The sequence below is a fragment of the Sinocyclocheilus grahami genome, unplaced genomic scaffold (genome assembly GCF_001515645.1).
Source record: "Sinocyclocheilus grahami isolate Dianchi unplaced genomic scaffold, SAMN03320097.WGS_v1.1 scaffold510.1, whole genome shotgun sequence".
NCBI classification, from domain to species: Eukaryota; Metazoa; Chordata; class Actinopteri; order Cypriniformes; family Cyprinidae; genus Sinocyclocheilus; species Sinocyclocheilus grahami.
The window spans coordinates 1,127,914-1,142,475 of record NW_015505689.1 but is presented as its reverse complement, the minus strand read 5'-3'; the positions used below and the strand labels follow the sequence as shown (position 1 = coordinate 1,142,475).

At 40.3% G+C, this 14,562-nt stretch overlaps 1 protein-coding gene across 1 annotated transcript in view; it reads left to right on the top strand.

Annotated features, from left to right (window-relative positions):
• The first annotated feature begins 326 nt into the window (after window positions 1–326).
• gfra4b (GDNF family receptor alpha 4b) overlaps window positions 327–14,562 on the top strand; it is a 64,624-nt gene continuing 50,388 nt past the window's right edge. The window contains exon 1 of the mRNA XM_016237282.1: window positions 327–528. Within this exon, the coding sequence (XP_016092768.1) occupies window positions 486–528 (43 nt within the window). The 5' untranslated portion in view covers window positions 327–485. The remainder of the gene's footprint in view (window positions 529–14,562) is intronic.

Sequence of the window (14,562 nt, the reverse complement as noted above, 5' to 3'; positions counted from 1 at the left end):
TGTCTCAAAACATACTGAACTGCCTATCTAGCGTTTTGAGGGGCACAATGTGGACACTCATATGATACAACCTATGTAGGCAGCTTACTAGGTTTTGAGACAGAGCTCTCTCTCTCTCTCTCTCTCTCTCTCTCTGTGTGCTCAGAGTTTGAGCTTCACTCAATGAAATCTGACTCTTCATTCACTCGTGTTCTTGCCCTCGGAGGGAACAAATGTCAATACGAGATAATGGAGCAGATGGAGAACTTTCATTAGTGCTTTAATTTCGTCTCAAGCGTCCTCTGACGTCCTGATTGAGAGTTTGACACTTGGCGTTGCGGCGAGCGCGGCTGCTCTGCGTGCTCATCTCGTTTTTAACCATTTTAAGAGTCTTTAACACGCTGAATTGATATGTGCAGGACGGCTTTTCACTGTCGGTAACCTCAGAATATAACAGAGACAGTTTCGCGTCATTTCGAGCCAGTTCTCTTCAGAAGCGCGCAGAGATGGATCTAATGGGACTCTACCTGCTCCAGCTCAGCTTCGCCGGTAGGTGATGTGCGGCGTGCGCGTTTCATCTCCTCCGCTCACTGACATCAAAGTTCCGCAAAACACAAAGCTGATACAATGCTGAGAGTTTCTTTCATTATTGGCTGTGTGCGCTTAGCGTTCAGAACCGGCTTTCTATAGACTTTTGTCTTGGTTAATAAGAACGGATCGAACTAAAGAAATGTAAGCACGATAACCTGCTTTCTTCTCATTTGGATTTATGAATCCATGTATTTTGCGTTATTAGTCAGCTAATGAGGTGTTTGCTCAGGTGTGAAAGGTTACTGCTTTCATTGACATTTGTTCTAACAGTCAATTACTTTTGGTAAAATCATTTATAAAACGGCTATATCAATTTTAACCCACTAAACTTTTAATTGCTTCCTTAAATATAAAGGGGTGCCAAACTTACAACCTGTGATGAGCTCATTGCACTTTTTGAATGTAGTCACTTGTGTGGGAACATATATATCCATGTAAACTCTGTTCCTTTATAAAGGATACAATGTGTTGTCACTGACCTGAAATTTGTAGCCTCAGTTGATTGAAAAGCCTGTGCATTTTAGCAGACTGGATTTGTGCAGGATGTCTCAGTGTTGCTGCTAATATAATTCGATTTTCAGGTAGACTGTCTTTTGTGTGTGTGTTGTGTATGAATCAGAGGATGTATGCATGCATCATAACAAGTGCATTTGCATGTTTTGAAAATGGATTCACAGATGAAAGCTTTGAAAAATGAATTCACAAATGAAACCGAGAAACAAAGAAACATAACCATAGCTTTGAAACATATTTTTAATTTTGAAGCATATTATTGTGCATTAATATGGCAGTGTGAAAACTTCAGTCATCTAAAAAATCAGGGCTTTTTCTGACTGGACCCAAGGCTGTAAGCCTGATTGCTGATCATTTGCTGATTGATAGTCATTGATTTAAGAGTTAATGTGTATAATTTTATTTCATTTTACTTTCACCTTTTGGTTTGTCTGGTAAGGCAATCAATTATTCAATATTCCTCTGTAAACAGAACAAAATCTCTTGAACAGCAAAACACACAAAGCTGTTGTTGAATTATCTGAAACAACAAGCAGTAAAAAGATTGATTAAGAAAATGTGTTAAAATCATCCTTACCTTACTCAATTCAAATATAGCTTCCCTACACTGATGCACCTGTTTTTTATGCCTTGGCTCTGAATGTGGTTTTCCTATTTATTTTCACTCTATAGATAATTCTTCAGTAAAGCATTTTAAACCTTGAACCAAACCAGCCAGCTCTGAATCACATCATAACTTTTGATTCTAAACACATTTATTTGAATATCAGGAAAAAACACAAAGGTATAATGCTGTTTATGTAACACGATTGACCTGCTCATCACTATGAATTTTAAGTTATATGGAAGTTTAAACATGCAACTGTTATGCTCTTTTCTTCCGACATTTCTCCAAACTCCTTTTTTTTATTTTCCATAGTTATGTTCCATTGTTATGTGAGCTTGAGTGAAGTCCATATCTGATTCCCTCCATTATGACCATCAATCAAGCCCTTTTTCAAGCCCCACATATACATTCTGTGAACCTGTGAATATAGGGCTCAGCTCCAGTTCTGCAGGTAATTCCACTGTCACTCAAGGGGACCGAAAAGCAGGCAGTTTGTCAGCGATTAGCCAAGGTAAAGATCGATTCATGCTCTGAGAGCTTGTAAATTAGGAACTCTATCAATGTCCATTAGCTCAAGCCATGACTGACATATGCTAATTGTGACCTTGTTATTACAAGAATAATATCATTATCAGTATTGACATGGACTAACACTACAATTGGTCATTTATGGTTACGGTATTCAGAGCATTTTACTTCATAGCTCAGGCTTCAGCTGAAATATGCAGTTCAAAGCCATAATCAAACTGTAGAATTGTAGCCGACAGCTTGAAGATCAGCCTCTCTCCAGCAGCCGACTCAGTGTTTCTCACTGTTATGCTGGACAGTCTGTCTCTCTCTCACTGATGCCACACGCATAATCTGCACTCAGAGAAATATGATTCTTAATAAAGTAGCTTGTATAAACTTTTATGAAAGCCATAATTAATGAAAAAGTGTCATTTAAACATACATTAGTCAAACTTAATTAAGATTTTTCACATTATGATGATAGAAACTGAGTCATGGTCACTGTCAAATGTAAGTGTCAAATGGTCATTTTTTCTGTAGCTAAAATATTTATAGAAGCTTATATATCCTATAGAGAAATATCCAATCGATGTGCTATAGCATGCATTAGTGCCTGCCCTTTTTTTTTTTTTTTTAGCTGTCTTGGGTCTAGAAGTATTTTTTCCCTGATTTTCCTATAAGGAAAAAGTAATTTATTAGTCTTTGTTAAAGCATTATAAGCCATGAAATAAACCAACCAGCTTTGAGGTGAACCAAGAAAGTTACAGAAAGAAAGGTACAATACAAATTACATGATCAAAATAAAAATTATGGAGAAATATCTATCTATCGTTGTTTTCTGATTGGCTGAGAGGTCTTTTACAGTTTGTATCACTCCGCTGGCAGATTTCTCACAACGAGTGTCATGGCGGACACCCAAATTTTCAAGTATTCAATTAATAATAGTATTTGGTATTAAGAAACCCGATATCAGTGTGTGTGTGTTAGTGATGCTGATTTTAGATACATTATTCCGCCATTAGATGGCAACAAGAGACAGTGAGTCAGCAGTAAAGACTTTTATATTGAAAGATACCTTTACCTTGTAAGACGCAGTTAACAAATGCACTGAGCAGCGCTGTCATCGGAAATCACCCTTAACAGATGAAAGGATAGTACGGCAAAGATATCGCTTTCCTCAGTGGACATTCAAACTAATGTTTTATTGTGAATATGAGATTGCGCTGAAGATGCTGTATCAGATGCAGGTAATCACACTTGCTCACTCCATGTCTCTCATTATATCCTACTTTACTCTACATAATACAGTGATCTTTCAATGAAACAACTCAACATTCCTTTGTTACTACATAGTTCTAAAGTGATGTTTTCAAATTTGTAACAGAGGCTTGAGCTCATCTGTTGACTTGAGATTCAAATCTGTGGCGGAAGGAAACAGTGCTGTAACTTTGTTTAAAAAAAGTGGGTAAGACTAGTATTGATATTAATTTAATCGTTTGTTCTTTGATTTACATCAGTGAGAGACTGCAGCAGGTTTCACTTTAAAAGCAGTACTGTCTCTTTAACATGATGTGGGTCTGACAGACATCCGGTTTTCTCCCAACTCTTTCCGGTCATTTAATTTAATTTAAGTCTGTGTTTATGTGGTCACAAGTGTGCTTCCCACCCTAAAGAACGTTTTTAAAAGTATTTATTTATTATTCTTATTCTTATTCTTATTCTTATTCTTATTCTTATTCTCATTCTCATTATCATTCTCATTATTATTATTATTATTTGAACAGTGTAGGGAGACATGGAAGTGGATATTCCCTGCAACATCCACTCCCATTAAGGCCATGTCCACATGTACACGGGTATTTTTATAAACGGAGTTCTTTATTAAAAAGAGTTTTTCCTTCCGTTTTAAAATAAATCTCCGTCCACATGAAAATGCAAACACATGCTATGAAGCACTGTCAAGAGCATGCCAAAGCAACCGGTGGCGATATAATCTCAACCATAAAGCCATGTTGGTCAATCAGAAGCCTGAAAAAGTCTCCAGTAGGTGGAGATAACAGCGCAGGTGCCGACGTCACAAGCCAAAAACTCCCGTTTCGCGGTCTACACGATAACACTGCAACCGGAGTTTTCGAAAATCTTCACCCTGGCAGGCGTTTTCAAAAATTTTCGTTTTCAGTGAACTGGTGCTGCATTTGTGTGTGGACGAACGGTCTAAACGTGTAGAAAAAGCTGCGGTTTTAAACCTGTTCGTGTGGACAGGGCCTAAGTTCCCCTGGTAGTCTTTTGGCAGATTTGCTTGCTGTGACTCTGATTGGTTGATTTTTTTTCCCTGTAGAGCAACATGGGTAATGTAGATTTCCACCATGAATGCAGCTGTTAAACACAAGGCATATGCATTTCTTATCAGAAGTGGCGTAGTACTGTACTTCACTTAAGTTGAAAACATATTGATTTGTTGCTTACAAAACAGTATACCATCACTTAACAACCTTACATGCCATGGTAGTTCTGATATTAGTCATTTGCCATCACTAAACTATCAAACAATATGCCTTAATATGTCATTGCTGATTAGAATTCAGAGCAGTTGGACTTGAGAAATCTGAATTGAATCTCCGGCTGGTTGCAGTGTTAATGTAGGAAGTCTAAAGGGATACGGTGATACAGCTGTTGTATGATAGCGAAATTGCATTGGTAGTGATGGTAGAGCATGGTATGCATTGATTTGATCATTTTATTATTGATTTTATCTACATGACAAATGTGTAGACCATTTAATGTGACAGAATAATGTTACAAACGGCACAGAACTTGCACAGCGCAGGCTTCTCTAGAGTTGTTATTTATTTATTTATTTTTATTTGGTTACAATATTGCATATGAAGTTAACTGTCATTGGTGGCGAAAAAGCTGTTCCAAGTTGAAACTTCAGGAAATTACACTGAATATTAATGGTTCATTTTCTCTGGTGAATCCATGGATGGCCTTGAAGTGTGATATCTCTGAAAATTAGTAATTATTTAAAAGTAGACTTTGAGCAAACCCTTAACCCTTATTAAACTGGCACGTGTGATGCAGATATGAATGATACCTCAAATTGTGTAGCTTGTTGAGGAGAAGCATGCTATTTCTTTTCCATGTAATGAAAATTACACCTGATGGAAGTTAAAATGGACCAAAAAAAAAATCCAACCCCCCCAAACAACATCCCAAACACACTCTAGCATTGTGGCTGCAACTTTGACTTACTCACATTGCCTGCAGAAACTGTAAAAATCTATTGATGGCTTTGTGATTTATCCATATCCATATAATATAGATCTATGTTAAAATGACAAAAAGCCAGCATCACCAGAATCAATACTAATGTCCCTTGTCATATTTTTCATGGAGTGGATAACAATTTTTACTGGTTGCACAGTGTAATAAGCCATTACAGACTTATCACTCACTGCTCAAAGAAAATATTATGCAGTTATACTAATAAGTGAGCATTTACAATGCACTTTAACTATTTAGCATCCATACAGCATTATGTATCTCATTTCACAATAATCGATGGAGCTCATTGGTTGTCAGATGCTCTTCATTCTCTGTCATGGCCTGATAGCCGATTGATTGCGCAGTTATCAGACTTTGATCCAAGTGAGTCATTCGCTTTCATAATTCCTTTTCTCTTTCAGGCCGAGCACATTTTTAGTGTTTAAGCAGCAGGGGCGGCTTTCAGATTTAAGAGTGCCAGCGTATCATTCGCTCTGGCAGACAGGGGTGTTAAAAGTCAGACTGGGTTGTAATGTGGGCTACCTATGCTGCCACCTCGATTCTGCTATTATATTCATACCTCTAAAACGGTTCTTATGTTTAATTATAGATGCTCTAGACCCCGCAGTTAAGCGGCCTCTCTGCCATTCATCTAACGTCAGTCAGTTTGATGGTTTTGACCTTTCATGCTGACATTGTTCAATTCTTCACATTATCATCTGCCTACAATATTAAACCGTAATAGCTTCAAACAGTACATAATATAAGGAGTCAGATGGAGGCACAGTTGAGAACTATAAGGTTCCCTGGTTAGGATTAATCTTAGTGGCAGGTCATTTAAAATGGTCGCTGAGCAGTGGAATGGAAATTGGCCTGCAGCCTGAAACACTGTGTGTAGAGGGATATTTGCTTGGAATAAAAGGTTAGATCACTTTCCTCACCAGTCCTGTTAAGAATTTCAGGAGATGGCTCCGGGGGTTAGATGACTACGGTGTCCTCTGAGGGCCAAACAGAGGCTCATTAGTTGAGTGATTGTTGACAGTTACCCTGGCATAGAGAGATTGACAGATAGAGAGCTTTCCTGGCGGACATATATGACGGCCACGTTTGAATGGTCTGCGATAACTCGGCCCATTTAAACAATTTACAGAAGACAAAATTGAAAGAGCAGTAAGCACAAACCATAATTTGACTATTAGTACTTGATGTCTTTGGCAACTGGTGTTTTTAGAGCCTCACCAAGACCCCCTCGTGGCAATTTGTAACTTTTTCACTGTCTTTAATGATGCATTTCCACCATCATTAACATCATAAATCTAGCAAAACTTTTTAATATTTCCATTTTTCAAGTTATTGTGTTGTATTACTTGGCATAAAGAAACTAGAAACAGGAAAATAATTAATGCTGCTGTGTGGGTGTTTTTAATACGTCAGCTGGGGGAGTAATGACAAATATTTCTGTCTTCTGATCATCATAATTAACATCTCGGTTATGTATGTAACCCTCGTTCCCTGAAGGAGGGAATGAAGACGTTACGGCAGCAGTGACTGATGAATTGGGATCTCACCAGAGAGCCCAATCACCTTCTAGTGTAAACAAAATGAGCCAATGAATGTTGGCGTGCAAGCTTTGCATCGCGCACCCCGCCCTGAGATCCTTCCTCAGAGGAATACGCCAAGGAGGGGCTGTCGCAAGGAGCATCAGTTCTGGGAACTAAGTCCGATTGGGCCAGTATGGCGCTACTAAGAGGACTTGCACCTCGTCCTCCCTGACCTTGCACAGTGTCTGTGCAAGAAGGCTCACTGGGGGAAACGCATACTTGCGTAGGCCCCGAGGCCAGCTTTGTGCCAGTGCATCCGTGCTGAGGGTCCCCTCGGACAGGGAGTAGAACAGCTGGCAATGTGATGTGTCCGGAGAGGGAAACAGGTCTACCTGAGCGTCCCCGAAGCATCTCCAGGTCAGCTGGACCATCTCGGGGTGGAGTCGCCATTCTCCCGGACGGGCGGGCTGGCGTGAGAGCTTATCGGCTGCACGATTTAGCTCGCCTGGGATGTGAACAGCGCAAAGCAACCTCAGATGCTTCTGACTCCAAAGGAGGAGATGGCGGGCGAGTTGCGACATGCGACGGGAGCGTAGACCACCCTGGTGGTTAATGTATGCAGCGGTCGCAGTATTCTCCATCCGGACCAGTATGTGCTTGTCTTGTAGCAGCTATTTGAAACGGCGCAGAGCAAGCCATACTGCTAGCAACTCGAGACAGTTGATATGCCACTGCAGTCGAGGCCCTGTCCAGGCGCCTGATGCTGCATGCCCGTTGAACATGGCCCCCCAGCCTATGGCAGAGGCATTTGTTGAGACAACAACATGCCTGGACATTTGCACTAGGGGAACTCGGTAATCTTTTGGCAGAAGAAAGGCAAGGTCCGACAATGGACTGAAAGTCTGGTGGCAGGACGGGGTGACTAAGACCCGGTGAGTGCAGCATTGCCATGCCAATCTCGGGACTCGGTCGTGAAGCCAACGCTGAAGCGGTCTCATATGAAGTAATCCGAGCGGCGTGACCGCAGCAGCGGATGCCATATTCCCCCAGGAGCCTCTGAAACTGTTTCAGTGGGACCGCCCTTCTGCGCTGAAATGACTCCAGGCAGTTCAGCATCGACTGAGCACGCTCTACTGAGAGGCGTGCTGTTAGATTGACCGAGTTCAACTCCATACCGAGAAAAGAGATCCTCTGCACAGGGGAGAGTTTGCTCTTTTCCCAGTTGACCCAAAGCCCCAACCGGCTGAGCTGGCTGAGTACCACGTCCCTGTGTTCGCACAACTGCGCTCGAGACTGGGCCAGTATGAGCTAGTCATCGAGGTAGTTGAGAATGCGAATGCCTCTTTCCCTCAATGGATCGAGGGCTGCCTCCACGACTTTGGTCAAGACACGAGGCGACAGGGACAGCCTGAAGGGGAGGACCTTGTACTGATATGCTCGCCCCTCGAACGCGAAGCAGAGAAATGGCCTGTGTCGAGGGAGGATCGAGACATGAAAGTACGACCTTCAGCACGATTGCTGCGAAACAATCGTGTGGACGAACACATTGAAAAATGTGTTTCTGCTTCAACATCCTGAACGGGAGCCTGTGGAGGGCCCGGTTCAGAATGTGCAGGGCCAGGATTTGTCATAACCCACCGCCTTTCTTGGGTAAAAAAGGGCTGTAAAACCCCATCTTCATATCGGCTGAAGGGACTGGCTCTATTGCGTCCTTCGCCAGTAGGACTGCGATTTCCGCTCGCAAGACGGGAGCATCCTTGTTCGGCAAAGAGGTGAACCGAATGCCCCTGAACTTGGGAGGATGCTGGGCAAACTGATTCGCATAGCCTAGTCTGATGGTTCTCGTGAGCCAGCAAGACGGTCTGGGGAGCGCTAGCCAGGCCCCCAGAAACAGAGCAAGCGGGACTAGGGGAACCACTGACGTACCCGCAGTGGGGCAGCGAGGTGGAGCGCAGGGACCCGACCCGGAAGGCAAAGCATCCCAGAGTGGGGTCTGAGTGCGCGGTCCAACATTTACCTGGCTCCACAGTTGGGTAGGGGGCGCGTGAGGAGGGATCGCATCCTCGAGCCGGGGGGCCCTGCTGCCCGCTGGCAAAAGGAGAGGGGAACTGAAGTGTCGAGGCTGTGTCTGGGAGCCAGTGGTGGAACAAAACAAAAAGGGAACAAAAGATTCTCCACCCGGCCCTCCTCCGGGGGAAGGAGTGGTGCAGTCACCATCTCCTGAAGAGCAGGATCCAGAGTCTCCGAGTCACCCGTCTCAGGGATGGCGCTTGCTCTGGCGCTTTCCTGTTGCCAGCTCCACGCTGCGGCTGGTGTGAAGGCTGCTGCTGGGGCCGAGCTGGAACGGAGGTGGAGGCAGCGGAAGGGCGCCCTCGGTGACGAGCGGGCGGAGGAGCTGCAGTCGGCGGCGGGGTGTTGACAGCAGCGGGTCGTCGGGGCAGGATGTGCTTAATTGCCTCCGTCTGCTTCTGTGCGGTGGAGAACTGCTTCTTCACATACCCTCCGCCACGCCATCGAGGGTAGAGGGGAGTAAAGCAATATTGTAATGCATTACTTTTAAAAGTAACTTTCCCCAACACTGGTAATCAATCTCAATATTTTTTTCCTATTATGGAAAGTCTTAAAAATTTATATTGTTTTTTTCCCTTTGCTATTAGAACAAATTAAAACGTAAAAAGTAAATTTGTTCATCACTTATTGAAGTTTATGCCAACTTCCACTCTGAGATCCCTGGAAACATAAAAAGGGTCTGTTGGTGGCGATTTCATTTGTATGTTTTTGTGTGATCTGCTTGCGCTCCGCTGATGTTTAGGTTTAGAGTGCTTTTTTTTCATGAGATTGGGTTGGTCTCACTGCATGAATTTGTGTTTAAAGGGATAGTTCACCCAAAAATTAAAATTCTGTTATCATTTACTGACCCTCGTCCTGTATGAGTTTCTTGCTTCTGCTGAACGCAAAAGAAGATATTTTGAAGAATTGCTGTTGCAAACAGTTGCTGGTAGCCATTGACTTCCAACTGTTTGTTTACCAGCATTCTTCAAAATAAATTATTTTAAACATATATGGGTACATTTAATAAGATACCTATTATTATATTCAACACATAAACCGATAAAACAACTATAACCTTTTAATGCACAAATTTATCAACGTCAAAGACTCCAATAAATACCAGCACAAAACCAGAACGATACGCTTCAGTGTAACTTGAGCTCTTGGACTCACAAAGTGCTCTTCACACCCTTGTTCCAAAGTTCATAGTTAGATCAGAAATATTGTAAGAAACATCTAGTTCACAATATCATACTGTTAGTTGAGACCTTTTGTGCTGCAACTATTTATTGAAGCATTCATCTGACTGCTGTGTTTCGACAGACGCCCGGAAGCTAGTAATAAACAGCAAGTCATAAATAAAAATCTCTCAGCAACACCTCACAAATAAACCTGTGGATTGTGCATAATAAACGGAACATTGATCACAGCAGGAGATTTGATGTCTGTCAGTGTCTTTCAATTTAAAGGAGGTGATTTTGTTTTGATGGCCATTGCAGTGCATGGTGCTTTAAATTAAATTAATTAAGAGAGAAAGTGTTTTGCTGTGTTGACTATTAGAACAGCAGACTATCAGCATGAAATGAAAATTCATCCCATTTTTGAATGCTTATTGTAAATGATTTATCCATACATCCACACATTATTTTGACCAATCCTTTGTAATGCATCACCTTTAACATATCAATATCATTCATGACTATATGATCATCTGGACATTCTACTCTAGTTTTTCTGTCATTTTATGGGACATACGGCAGTCAAAGTCTTTGACAGAGCATCTTTGGTGTCAGTAATGGCACAGGATGTTGTCTTTTCCATGTAACTGCCAATGTGAATGGAATGAAATGGCTGGAACAGTAATAGACAAACAGCTCGGTTAGAACAGGCCAGCAGTCTGAATATTGCTCTGCATGTAAATGTAGCCGGCTTCTCTGTAACACAACTTCAAATAGAGGGCTTTAGCTGTTTGACAGTGTAAGTGCCAGTTTAAGACGAACAAACAACCGTAGCCGGAGTCTGTGCTGAAGTCTGATAGTACGGTGAACACCAGGGGGCTTATGTATTTTCTCAAGAGCCTCAGCGGGATCTTTGGGATTCTGCGTCGTTCCAACTGCTCCTGCAGTATGTTTTTTTGGACACAGTGGTGGGATCTTTGGTCTTGGAAAAATATGTTGTTGTTTTGATCTGTCTTTTCTGAACGTTTGCAATGAAACCTCCTTGGGGCGTCCCTTAGGGCGACATGGAAAACGGGACGGAATCGTGGAATTCAGTCATAAAAATAGAATTTACGGAATTTGGCAATTTTTTTTAACTGTAAACCTCTGTTGCGCAGCACTTTATTTGCCCCAAAAATGAAAGAGTTTGTTTGTAATTAAATACTATTATTGCAAAAAAAAAAAAAAAGATAAATAAAATTAACTAATTAATTAACTAATTAATTAAAATGATTATTAAAAATTAATTAAACCATTAAAATAAAATTAAATTGGAAAACACAGAATTTAAACAAATAAACAAACAAACAAACAAACAAATAAATACATAAATAATAATAATAATAATAATGATAAAAAAGAAATTGAGGAACAATACAACTTTTCATAGTCAAGTCACGTTAAGTCAAGTTTATTTGTATAGCGCTTTTCACAATACAAATCATTGCAAAGCAACTTTACAGCAAATTAAGTTTCTACAATATTTAGTGGTAGCTTATCAGTGGTGACTGTCAGTTAATGTACATATGGCAGAAATGTACGGAAAAACCAATTTAAGACGTAATAAAACAGACGATGAACACTATTAACAGCAATTATTATATGATGCAATCAAACTTATAGCAAAATGTGGTAGTTCTGTATGTTGTTTCAGGGTTGGCATCATCTGAGGTCCTCTGAGGGGTTGCATCATCTCTTCTGAGGTGTTCTGGATCCAGACTGAAGCTTGTGTAAATCCTAGTTACCACGGGATGTTAATCCCAGCAGAAACAGAGAAACAAATAGAGACATAATTAGCGTAGCTGCTGTTCCAACCAAGCAAAATTGATTTTTTTAACCCAAACTAAAGAATAATAATGTGCATTTGATTAGATATAACTGCAGTAAAAGATTATGAGATGCATTATTTGAATGCTTGGCCAAAGAGATGTGTCTTTAATCTAGATTTAAACAGAGAGAGTGTGTCTGAACCCCGAACGTTATCAGGAAGGCTATTCCAGAGTTTGGGAGCCAAATGCGAAAAAAGCTCTACCTCCTTTAGTGGACTTTGCTATCCTAGGTACTACCAAAAGTCCAGAGTTTTGCGACCTTACGGAGCGTGATGGATTGTAGCGTGGTAGAAGACTAGTTAGGTATGCAGGAGCTAGAAATTCATAGAATTTCGTTAAACTTTTATTGAATTGCTGTTAACCTGTATAAGTTTCATGATATCAATAAATTAGACATGCTTTTTGATGAATAAAATTACATTTAACTATCAAAACAGACTCCAGAAAAATGTAATTGGGAAAAAATAAAATGGAAAAATGGAATTTGGAAGAAAACCCCCCCTGAATTTGGGGGAAAAAACACAGATTTCATATGGTCTTCCTCAAGGTCGGCGTCTTCTGCGGACAGGCCTTCTTTTGTCAGCCATTGACCAGAAAGTGGAGCTTCTGTCTTTAGCTGGGTCCTGGGGGAAATAATCTCTTGAATTAGATGTCAGGTCATTTTCTCAACAAGAGCCAGTCGATTTTTTCGGTAAGGGGGCCTCAGATTGTGAAGGTCTTTCTTACCTGTTTTTTGGTTTGGTGTGTGTGTTTGTCTGTCACAGCGGGTTAGATCCGTTGACTGATTCTCTTGCCTTTTAGTTTTTCTCATGAAGAGCTGTTGTCTTCTGGGCTTCCCTAGAGACGTACTCCTGCATCGACTCCAGCACAATCTGCAGCGCAGTCAGAGTTTTGCAGAGCAGGCTTTTCACATGAAAGGCCATTTTAATAGCATCTCAACAGGCTCTTTATTAATAATATAGTATAGAGTAAAAACATTTATAAAGTGTTGTTTGAGAGCAAAAAGCAGACCTGTTTTACTGCTGTGTGTGCGAGTGGATCTGCGCTTCCCGACTAACAACTCCACACGAGCTACAGGACAGAAAATCTATTTGCTTGCATGACACACAATTCAGGCAGCACAATTCAGTGTTTGGTTTGCACTGTGATGTCTGATACATTTGAATTTTTCTTCATATTTTCACCTTGGTGAATTAATGCCAGGAATATTCCGCATGCATTGCTTCCTGATGTAGATTTTTTTTTAAATCATCAGATAAACTTGGTGACAGTCAGTTTTCCAAGATAAAATGTGAGCTCTTTTCTTTAGTAGGTGATTTGTATGCCTTTGATTTCAATAACATGTCACGTACATCAGCGAAGAACAGATATATAATATGGATGCATGTTTCTGCCGTCACGAAATAAAAAATACATAAAAAGGTATTAGTGACTTTTTATTTCATAATTAACTTTATCTTGCAATTTTGCGATGTTAACTCACAATTGCACGTTTATAACTCACAATAAGAGAAAAAAGACACTTGGAATTGCGAGAAGAAAATAGAATTATGTTATATCTCACAATTTTGACTCTTTTTTTCTCATAATTGTAAGAAGAAAGTCAGAATTGTGAAACAAAAATTCGAAATAGCCTTTTTAAACATTTTTAGAATTAATCATATAATTAATTAGCTTAAATCATGTCATTTCTTATTTACACGCCTAATTTTACAAGCATTTGCTTCTAGGCAATTACTATTATTATTATTATTTATTAATTTCAAGATTTATATGAATAATATTGATTGATTTATTTCAAGATTTATTAAATAAATATTAAAAACATTTGTTTCCTAAAATAAATGCAATTTATTAAAATATTACAATAACAACAAAAATAATGCATACATATTCACATAAATATTAAAATATCTAATATTATATCATAATGAACTAAACCAAATTACAGTCATGTTATATTAACAAAATCACAGTATCCTCTAAAACAAAGTCAAGTCACCTTTATTTATATAGTGCTTTTAACAATACAGATTGTGTCAAAGCAACTGTACAACATTAATTAGGAAAATAGTGTGTCAATAATGCAAAATGATAATAGTAAACTCATTTTTCAGTTAAAGGCAGTTCATCATTGAATTCAGTGATGTCATCGTCCCGCTCAGTTCAGTTTAATAGTATCTGTGCAATCAAGTCGACGATATCGCTGGAAAATAAGTGTCCCCAACTAAGCAAGCCAGAGGCGACAGCGGCAAGGAACCAAAACTCCATCGGTGACAGAATGGAGAAAAAACCTTGGGAGAAACCAGGCTCAGTTGGGGGGGCAGTTCTCCTCTGGCCAGACGAACCAGCAGTTCAATTCCAGGCTGCAGCAATGTCACATTGTGCAGAGGACTCAACTGGCTCCTCTGGTCTTGTCCCGGTGGTCGTCTGAGACAAGGTCTTTACTGGGGATCTGT